The following is an 11,536-nucleotide window of genomic DNA, read 5'->3' as shown; positions in this document are numbered from 1 at the left end:
AGGTATAAGATTCGTGGAAAACTGTAATCAAAAGTCATACTGGAAATCCACAGAGATTGATGAAGAGGAAGAAATAAGTTTCATGAAGAGAACTAATAATTTGATGACAATATTATTACAAGTGTTTGTTCACAATTCATAAAATTAAAGAGAATTGCCATTATTTTCAACACTAGTCTGGAACTTTTTCCTGGGGATCTTGATAAAAATGCTTATCAAGAAATATGCTTCTGAGGTTTTTTCATGATGCATTTGTGTTAACACTTTATTGAAGTATTCTGTAGCATTAGTATGATATATTTCTAATAGCATTGTGTAATTTCAGAAATAAGATGAAGACAAAGAAGAAAGCAGTGACTAACCCATACAGAAAATTTCTGTTAAGATTAGAAGATAATACATTACCTATGACTATTCAAAACAGAGATGAACAACTAGTAAGAGAACATGTAAGGATACTTTTGATTATTATTATTCAATACATTTCTCAGGATATTTACAATATAAACTGTACATTTGTTGTTTTAGAAATATCATAAAGAAATACTAGGTCTTCCTAGGTCTTCCACAAACAATGCTAGTAACCCATTTTAAAGTACTGTAATTATATTAATTATTACTTGAGATGGATGCAATGTACAACAATCAATAAAGTAACGGTCCAAATTTCATCTACAATCTGTATTCAAATGTCTTGTTGTCTAATGTTTCTAGGAAGTACCGTAAACAAAACTGGCGACTCTGCAGCAACAGTGAAGGCAATTTGTGTTCTGCAGTTTACAAAGTCTGAATCATTCAGCATTCTGCAATGTGAGTAATCTGCAGGAGCTTTAGAATTGTAGCTTCTATAGGAGGAGTGATAATGGATATGCTGTTGCAAATGTAAGAAAAGTTTGAGAATCAGTTGGATGTGTGTTTTGTAACATCAAGTGCACCCACTGAGAAATTGTAATGAGTAAATGTGAAAGTTGGACAGTTTTCCAATGTTTCAAAGTACACTACAATGTTCTCAGATAATAATTCACATAATAACAATAATTTAAAATGGTAATATTCTTTGTGGAAGACTTTGTGTATATGATTAATTTAAAATTAATCAAGTATAGTTTTATTAACTTTATTATTAGACAGCTAGACTGAAGTAGTTGTATGTGTCTGTTACTCTAATAGATTTGAATTTGAATTCAAATTTATTTGGAACTTTGTTATGTTGGTCTCTACTCCTCCCCACCTGGTCATCCCATTATAGATCTGACCAAGTATGTGATGGGCAAGACAAAAGAGTTCTCCCAAGCTTTCTTCCTTCCACATGGTAAAGGAATTTTAAAAATTCCATAGAGCAATAGAAATTGTCCAGCTCGTGACAGTTATAGGCTTGCAATAGGTTCAATTTTTGCTTCCAGATATTATTAAATGAATTAATTTAAAACTTTTAACACTACTTGATATTGGCCAAATATTTGCTCGTAATTTAGTGAATACTGGCTTAAGTGTTTTCAATAAAATATACAGGAGAAGAATCCAAATAAACATTAAAAAAAACGTTGATCTTACATTTTGTAATGAGGAAGAAACAATTTTCTTATACTGCTTTTATTTTTTGTTTTAAGACTAGATGTATCAAGCCTAAACTACATGGTTATTTTTTTAAACTATGCTTTCTGGATGTATGAGGTAAACAAAATTTTAATATAGAATTAGGAATGTTTTATGAGTGATCTCAGTCAGACATATTGAGATTCATTCCAAATTATGCCACTAATTCATTGCAGATTTATCCAAAGGATTGCCCATAAATATGGACAATCCTTATGGTTATGTAATTTATGGACAAAGGATTGTCCATAAATTACATAACATAAATATGGGTGAGTATGCATTACAAGGAGTGAGGTATTTACAGTAACATTATGTAATGCTATGGTCTTAACCCTTATATAATGGAAGATTTATTTTTTCTCTGAAGTGTTGCATAACAATTCATAATGTTTGTGCTAATGCTTTGTTCATTACACAAGTAATTACACAAGTAATTAATTAAAATAATGTAATGCTTGGTACCCTGTGCTGTGTGTTATTCCTTAGTGCAGTTAAGATGATTAATTAAGGATATATGTTATGTAATTTGGGGCTATGTGCTTATGGTATTATACAACATTACAAGAAAGTGAGCTGGTAGTTGAAAAGTATTAAAATGGCATTATGTAATTTATGGACATTTTCCAAATCCTATGTCAAGGGTGGCAAACCTATGGCGTGCATGCCCAAAGTGACACATTGGGACGCACATAATGTGTCATATGGTTTATTACCCATTTTTTTATTATCCTTTTTTCAATCAGTTTTACATTTATTCCAATTAAAGCATGCTTGTTTCATTTTTTAAATATCATTATTCAAAGTCCAAAACTTCCACACACATATATATTTTTAAAGATAATTATGTTCACTATATGGAACATGGACTCAAAAAGTTTGCCATCTCTGTCCTATTTGATACCATAAGAATATCCTTTAATGGGCTGATAGCTGCCGAAGAATGGACCCTGATATATTTGATTATATAATCCACAGAAAATTTCTTAAGAATTTAATCCAGCTTCTATCCTAGATTCTCAGAACTGTAGACATTCATATTTGCAGCTTCAGTTATCTGTCCAATTATAATTATTAATGTTAAATAACAACTATTATGCAGAGATTTTTGTCTTATTTAAATCAACTATTAGAGTATATTTAATTTATTTTTATTTACAGATCACTTATATTAACAAAATAATTTTAATAATATATAATAGACACTTTTATATGAGTATATTTAAATTGGTTTGTCTATTTTTATAGATTTATATTTAACTAGAATTAAATTGAGAATCACCTCTTATGCATAACTCATACATGTATGGCAATATAATATTTAACATTTTTGTAAATTGTAATCATTATTTATCGTAGATGATTTTGAATGCAGGTGTGTTGCTTAATGATGGGAATACATTTCAAGAAATACATCATTAAGCAAATATCATAGAGTGTATTTGAACAAACCTTGATATGATGATAAATGATGATATAAACTTTGATATAACCTTGATTTGATATAATCTACTACTCATATAGGGTATATATAATATAGTTATGACATTATGTAACTAAACATAGAAAAGGTACAGCCAGCTATGAACTTTTTAGCTCCATTATAATCTTATGAGACTTCTGTCATATAAGTGGCACATACTTGTATAATCATTTATTCTTTTCAAATTGATTAATAATGATTTAATAATGATAATAATTATTATTAAATAATGAATTGTTGTAATCATTTAGTTGTGTGTAATTTGTTTATTGTGTTTTACTAGTTATAACTTCTTTATACTTACATATAAAGGAAGAGAAAAAAAGGCAGAGTAGGCATAATTATTCCTCTTACCAAGTGAATTTGTGTTATTTTACTGAAAGATGCATGCCTCACTTATCAGTCTTTATCTCTTCAATGTTTTATTTTATATATAATAAAACTAGATATGGTTATATTTAGATTAATTGAGTATTTAAATAGTTTGGAAGTGAAGATCAGATGAAGGTTGTACTATAACTGGAAACATATCTACATGTAAGGTGAACAATCATCCTCCTTTAGGGAAGACAGTTCTCCTTTTGTAAGTTCTATCCTCCCTCAAAAAGTGTCCTCCTACATGTCCTCCTTTTCAATATTTGAAGATTAATCTGTAAATCTCCATATTTGATCAATGCTGAGCTGATCCATTGCATGTGATGTGATGTGACGTGTTTGTATTTGACATGATAATTCATCAAGGGTTGGTACAGTGCTGTGAGACGCGATTATGAGATAATGCACTCCACACGGGAGACCTTGAAAGAGCACGCCGCACACAAGTGGCTTTGTTTCCTTCTTACCAAAACACGACACGACACATACACATGCAGTAGAGATTATTATAGTGTATTATTGTTGAAATGAATAAAATGTTTCTTTTATTTACAATATTTTTTTCTTCAATTTATTTGTGTCCTTTTTTTCATTGTAAAAAAGTTGGTCACATTACTACATGGTAGTAAGGTAGAGTTGCAGGTTTGCATCTCTCCTGGCCAATCTTTTCTTCTACAATATTCTAAAATTAATTGATTTATAATTAGTATATTTAACAAGAGATGACAGCCTGGCAACCTACCTCCTGCAAAATTGCTTAGCAATTATTTATCTGACTGTTCATTTGATTCTATTTTTTTATACAATAAACCTTGCACTTAAATTAAAAATATTGTTTATGGAAACATTGTATGGCTAGACATGAATTATAATTGAAGTTAAGAAGGTATCATAGATCACCATTAATGACATTCATTATTTGAAAATTTTATTCTATCAAATTATCTTATTAAAATAAAAATTATACCAAAAATAATAATTTAAATTTATTTAATTTCTATAATTAAAATAGTAAATTTTAATAAAATAATTTACAGAATGAAAAGAGAGCCTTTGAAATAGCCAAACGATTTAGTGAATGGACTGGTGACATGAAAGGAGAAAGAAAACCGAATGAAGACGATAGTGAAAAATACAAACCTATTATCGATCCTTCAGTTATTTTGCATAATTTTCAAGCAGACGAAATTTTGGCTCATCCCGAACAAAATATTGTTATTAACATAAAAGAATTGTTTCCTGTTCCTGATGAACTTCGTCATTTGGCTTCATCAGAACAATTGAAACAGTTAAATGTCAACGATATATTTAAAGTAAGTTCGATCAATTACTTAACGTATAAGAATTGATTTTATAGTTTCAAATTGCAACGAATTAACAATTACTTCATTTACTATAATTGTGATACACATATATACAGTGATAACATTTCTTCAACAAACAAAATATTCAAAATTAACCTTGAAAAACAAGTAAATTTGAATAGTAAGCAGTGCTGAATAAACTTGTCAAGATGATGTCAAACATATCTGATTCAAATTCTTTTCTCAGACCATAACATTTTAAAAAGCTCTAAAGGCTTTTGTATTTTATATCGTGTTATTTTTCAACCTTTTTTTATCTCATGGCACACTCGAATCTATAATTAAATTTCCATGGAAAAATTCACGTGATTTAAAGTTGTGTTTGTAAACATTCTATTGCTCTATTACATGCCTCAGCTTAATTCTTTCTGTCTATATTTTTTGTGAATTAAATAAAACAGTACTATTGTACCTTAAAATATCAGCAGGTTGTATACATTTGGATAAAAATTGTTTATAAATTTATTGTTATTTTAAACTTATTGTGGAAATATTAAAATATATTTTTTTCACTCTAAAAGTTTGACTCTTAAAAAAGACTTTGAATTATTCCGTATCTGATGTGATGTACAGTATTAAACACTGAACAGTATTATATTAATATATTTCATATACCCTATATGTATTTTTAATTTTAATTTATAACATTAAGTTTATTTTTTAGGAAAAAGAATCGAAATCCAAAGCACAGAAGAAACGTATGGCATGGTATTTAAATCCTAACACATGGTTTCAACCAGAAAATACGGAATATTTAAGTAAATCTAAAGATTTTTCTTTAAAATCTTCAGAAATTGAATAGAACTAATTATTTAACAAAATTCTAAATAAATCTATGCAAAAGTTGTAGATATTTTAAATTGTTATTTGCGTATATTTATTATGATTTTAATATATTTTATGTTATACAAAATATGGGAAAATGTATTCATTTTTGTGTTGAAATTAATTAAAACTAGTTTTTAATTATTTTTCTTTTATTACCATATATTTAAAATTTCATTTGAGAATACTTCATTACAAGAATACATAGAACAGGAAGATATATGGTGAAATTTAGTCCATTTTTGACACTAAAGTAAATGTGTCACTACAATGAAGTGACTGAAGAAATATTTATATAAAATACTGAGGTGTATGCACAAGCTTGACTTCAAAAGTCACCCGATTGGCTGATAATGATACTATTGTCACACGAGTTTGTATCGTGTTTTGTGAATTTAGTACTATTCGTTAGTTGAAGAATATCCCTTTGATCGGTAGCAAATTAATACATGATGCCGCAACTACTTCAGGATCCTTAAATGTTGTATTTAATACTAACAAATGAAACTTAGTATGCATTTATTATTGTATGATACCAAATAGAAATAATAATATATTTAATAGCTGTTTCTTAATGCCTCAAGCAAGTGTTTAGTTTGCTTAGAGGACAATCTACCACTGCTTTGATGGTGAGAATCAAAGGCAGTAGTGAATTCTAAATATGAAAGGCATTCTAGCAGCTGTTTTCAGATATAAAAATATAAAAATTTATTAAATTGTATGTATTACATTCCAAAACTGTTATAAATATTATAACATCAAAAATTATTCATCAATATTATTAATAAAAGATGTTATCTGTGGAAACTGATAATTGTATCAATTAAGTAAACAGTAGATATAATTATCAATAATACAGCAGATCTGTTTAGATCTAATTCATATCTGGGAAAACATGTAAAGTGAGCATTGTATTTTCATAAGTTCAGAGCCAAAATGTCAAGTGGATAAAACCATTAAACACTGGTAGTTGGTCGTGGGTTTGCACCTTGCCACGTGGAGTTTTCTTCATGTTAGTAACACTTAAATAGAGGCCAGTTTCTCAAAAAAGTCCTCCCAGCCTCATGCACAGTACTCACTTCAAACATTTTTCTTCAGAGGGGGATATCTTATAAAAGATATCCCCAGGGGCCCCAGGCAATTGCATTTTTTGTCTGTAGGATAATGTGCCACTGACAAGATCCGACTTATCCGCAATAGACCACCCACAAAAACTTCCTTAGATTATTTGCCAGATCTCCCAGAGCCACAGTTTGAGGCCTTAACCATTGTAGGCCCGAAAGTCCTCACTCACTAATTAAAAGCCCCATTTCTCATTACAATGAATAGAATGAGAAAAGGTTCACAATGAATGAGGGAAGATGAATTTTATTTTCTAATTCAGATAATTTATATAGAAAATTATGTAAATTTATATATAAGATGTCATAACTGTAGATGAAAGATAAATAATTGAAAGAAAGTGTATTTATATCATCTATAAATGATTAAAAGGAAGCTTCTACATAAAAAATCATGCTTTTTTTAAGGAAGAGGAAATGGAGTTTCCTTTATCCTATTTAAAATTGAAATTATTTTATATGTACCAAAATACCATGTTTAAACCAAATGAAACTTTATACATTGGAAGATTATTTCCAGTTAAAATTCCTATTCTGTAATTTAAATAAATATATTAATTACAAGAAATAGTAAGTGTGTGTAAACTTGTAATAAACAATTACAGTTTACACAGACCTAATTGTTTATTATTGTTTTATATCAACCTAATTGGATAAATTACATATATACAATATACATATACAAATATTGTGACAATACTGTAGTTTATTACACAATACAATACCGAAAAACTGGATTAATTGAAGAAATATGTTTTTGTTCAAGTGCATACTTTATCTTATCTTTGTTAAAGTATTATGTTTATAAATTTTTCAATAAAATATTTGTTATATTGAAAATGATTGTTTCTATAACCTATATCATATCTTTTATCGACGACATTTGGACTTTCAGCATCAACAGTTTAATGAGTAGAGCATTCAATTTTAGTAACTTAGTGCATTCTCTTATATCGATATAATATCATATTTATATAAATAAATAAGGGAAAAAAATGTAAAAAATTTATGCAATTAATTGCACTTATTTTCAGAAAAATTAAGCATAAAAAATTATATTTTTCCACACAGAAAATATATGAAATTTTCACCCTTAACTACATTTAAAGAGTTAAAAAAAACTATATTATTGAACAGTATAAAACTGCTTCAATTATATTTAATTAGTTTGTTTTACTTAAGAAATTATCAGTGACATTCCTGTATTGTTTATGTAAAATTTAGAAGTGACAAATAAATTGATATTTATGAATAGAAACGATAACACTGTTCATGGTTATCGCATTAATCATCTGACTGCTGTACTGTACTTCCCTATATAACAGGAGAAAGAAGGAAAGGAACATCAGTAGAAGGCAGAAAAATGGGAAAGTTACTGTTTAACTTCTTGCTATTGACTGTAGCAATATACCCAACTTTGGCAGTACCTTCTACTCTAACACAATTCATACGTTCGAGAAACGAAACGGCCAAATTATTTTTTAAATTATTATCAGAACCACAGATCTTGGATCGCGAATGGAGGAAATTTTACAAATTTGAAGGAATTCCCATTCCAGAAGTAAAGTTGTTGCTGTTATTTTTAGTTTTATTTATGTATAATTTAATTGTTTAATTTATAAATTGTTTGTTTTTATAGGGAGATAAACCGTTACTCGAATTTAGTTGGAGTAATTGTGCACTTTCTGCCCCTTGTCACGTTAAATCTTTGTCTGTTTCTCCGGATCCCATCGATGTTCCTGGTTCTGTAACCGTCAGCTTTGATGTTGTTGTTGCAACGAACTTAACGTCGCCAATACAAGTAAACAATTTTAATTAATGTATAGTTTAATTAAATTAACTGTAACTGAAGCGTAGAGTGAAGTTATGAAAGATCGAGGTCCTGATCTGAATTTTTCATGGGTTGAACCGGATATTTTGAACTTATCGTAGCTTAATTGGGGGCCTATTTTCAGTCTTATCATGGGCTTAAAAACAGCCACACGGTAAGGCCTTGTTCCTTGGTTTCTAGTAGGGCTTGGCAAACTTATGAAATCGAATCTATTCCTCTTTCACGCCTATTTTCATGTCTATTACGAGCATAAATTCAGGTTCTCAATATATTTCTTGCACCCGCACTCAGTTTCCATTGAGGCCTGACCAAACCTGCTTTTGAAAATAGACCTCGGAGAGGAAATTATGAGTTTAGATTAGATAATTTAGATTAGATTATTAATAATTTTACTTAAATTCATATTTGGATGATAAAACATTTAAATATAATTTAGTTTGAATTAATTAGCACTTGAAATTTATGTTCATTTGTTTAAAATATCTTACAGTATATCAATCAGTATCAACAAGACAAACCGTAACAATTTATATTTATGATTCATTGTAGGGGAGGAAGTGACGTTTGAAATTTGCCTTTTATGTTCATTAAATGCAATTGAAATTGATAAACTTCTTAATAGTTATTATCAAATTAAAAATTGTTAATTATAAGGAAAATTGACTGGCAATTAGTGTAATATTTAATTATATTACACTAATTGACGTATACACACTACACACGTAAATAATATATTTACGGATATAGAGGGTGGCCCAAAAGTCAGTAAACCACGGTATATTTTTAACAGTTAAATATGTAGAATGGATAAATTATCGTAGATCTTTCACTTCTACTTTTATTATTATTATTATTATTTATTTTTTTTACTTTTTCTGCCCTGTGTGTACTAAGAGGGCCTTTTATCATGCCATTTGTGCGTTGAGCCAAGCCACAATGGGACGGGTTTACATATAGTCTGAAATGTTCCTACAGTTTTCTCTGGGGTCTTAGGCTGAAGACTTAACAGCCTCATCCATTATCAGATTCTCGGTTAGTAAAGCGGGAATCGAACCTGGACTCTTACGCAAGGCAGATTCCTTCCTTTAAATTAAAAACGTCTGAATTGTTCTAACTGTAACTAAATATAATAACCTGCCATGGATTACACGCGCGGATAACACCACTGAACATCTGTTGCACAGTCGCGGGTTCGCGCCTCGGCCATGTGGAGTTTCTTAGGTTTATTGTGCGTGTTATCTAACACTAAATAAGGACCAGTTTCTTATTGAAATTCCTCGGCGAGGCACCCTCTTTGACAGATCGTGTGTTGGATTACCTTATTTCATCAATCCAATCCTAATAGACCCACCTTACGACTTAGCTATGAGATTGTCGTAAGTCGAGGGAAATTGTACCAGTGATAAAACGGGGTACAATTAACAACTTATTTTTAAATTAGCTTTTTTTCCTTTGTTTTCCATAGGTTGATATCAAAATGAAGAAGAAAGTGTACTTCGTTTGGGTTGAAGTACCTTGCATGGACAATATAGGTAGCTGTTCCTATTCGGATTTTTGCGATCTTGTTCCTACCACATGCCCTTCATTTGTAAAGAAAGCTGGATTACCTTGTAAATGCCCAGTTATTGAGGTATGATAAAAACAATTAATATTACATAAATACTTTGCTAGTAATTATGTTATTGTAAATATAAAATTTATTAGTTTATAAATATTTAATGTTCTACGCTTTCATTTCGTTTAAGCGCAGCGGATACTTACTTAATTTGTTACTGGAAACTGTTGTTAAGTGGGCCAAATCGAATTCAAATTTCCCATAAACTCAGTGACCACGTGAAGATTTTTGGCTTTTCTTCACATGTCTAACATGTCTTTTCTCAAATTTTTCACCTTTTTTTTAACACTCGGTGTGGGCGGTACATCTTAAATGATGAGTAATGATACGGATAACAATACCATTAAGAATTATATTGAATTATTGTAGAGTTTAAATACGAGTAGATACTATACATGTACTAAATTTGTCGAAATCGGTGATAACAACCTCCCGGGTTCCCCTTCTAAGTACTGATCATGCTATTGAGTTAGCATATACATATCTAAACAATGCAGGACTGTCTTTAACGCATGACCTGATGGGTATTTGCCAGTAGACCCCACAAGGACGGGGCTCCATATTAATCTATGTTTATTTACCCATCAACGCATCAATTCCTGCGAGTAGTTGACTCCAGTACACTGCTTTGCCCAAGGCCCATAATGGTCCTGATACAATGTACTGATATTAACAAAACAATACACAGTAACACAAAACACTGATAAAATATTGAATAATAATTATACTTGTATTTAAATTTAATTTAAATAATAAAAATATTTAATGATTATCATCTTTTCTAGGGAGAATACAAGCTCGATCCTACTACTGTCGAAATACCTAACATTCCTTTACCTTCTTTTCTCGAAGATGGCGACTATAAAGCTACAGTCAATGGATTTCATAATGGAAAACAATTGTTTTGCTACAATGTAGCGTTTTCATTACATAAAAATTAATATTTTTTTCTCTAATATACTGTACTTGTTTGGGTTTTGGTTTATTTTTGTTATTCGTCCGTTTTTGTATCATAATTATGTAATAAATATATATATATATAAATGCGAGTGTGTTTGTTGGTAATACACTTCTTGGCCATTCGACCAATTGCTACGAAACTCGATACCGTGTTTCCCCGAAAATAAGACATCCTCTGAAAATAAGATCTAGCTAAGGTTTTGCTGAATTGCTAAATATACGGCCTCCCCCGAAAGTAAGACCTAGCAAAGTTTTTTTTTTACTCGTAACCGTCCATGACAGATAGTTGAAAGTGGCCGTTGGCTTTTTGAAAGTACAGCCAATGATTGGTCAGCCGACAAACACGCCACACGGCATGATTTGCAT

The 11,536-nt window shown here is 29.9% G+C and overlaps 1 protein-coding gene across 1 annotated transcript; it reads left to right on the top strand.

The window, feature by feature from the left end:
* The first annotated feature begins 297 nt into the window (after window positions 1-297).
* Window positions 298-11,252, top strand: LOC111635726. The gene is made up of 7 exons (XM_023380821.1): window positions 298-449; window positions 4,492-4,767; window positions 5,483-5,576; window positions 8,090-8,325; window positions 8,404-8,565; window positions 10,061-10,225; window positions 10,996-11,252. The coding sequence occupies exons 1-7, from the start codon at window positions 333-335 to the stop codon at window positions 11,149-11,151; spliced, it is 1,206 nt and encodes a 401-aa protein (XP_023236589.1). The 5' UTR covers window positions 298-332; the 3' UTR covers window positions 11,152-11,252.
* The last annotated feature ends 284 nt before the right edge of the window (window positions 11,253-11,536 follow it).

Source organism: Centruroides sculpturatus, unplaced genomic scaffold, assembly GCF_000671375.1.
Source record: "Centruroides sculpturatus isolate CEXI.00-Female unplaced genomic scaffold, Cexi_2.0 scaffold91, whole genome shotgun sequence".
Lineage (NCBI taxonomy): Eukaryota > Metazoa > Arthropoda > Arachnida > Scorpiones > Buthidae > Centruroides > Centruroides sculpturatus.
The sequence above is the reverse complement of the archived record's forward strand: the minus strand, read 5'-3'. Positions and strand labels throughout refer to the sequence as shown.

What these genes read in the sequence shown, in the direction of transcription:
- LOC111635726 (XM_023380821.1), top strand. Translation starts at nt 333, where the DNA reads ATGAAGACAAAGAAGAAAGCAGTGACTAACCCATACAGAAAATTTCTG. An exon ending in ATGTCAACGATATATTTAAA is followed by an intron (nt 4,768 to 5,482) that starts GTAAGTTCGATC and finishes TTTATTTTTTAG; the next exon opens with GAAAAAGAATCGAAATCCAA. An exon ending in ACTTAACGTCGCCAATACAA is followed by an intron (nt 8,566 to 10,060) that starts GTAAACAATTTT and finishes TGTTTTCCATAG; the next exon opens with GTTGATATCAAAATGAAGAA.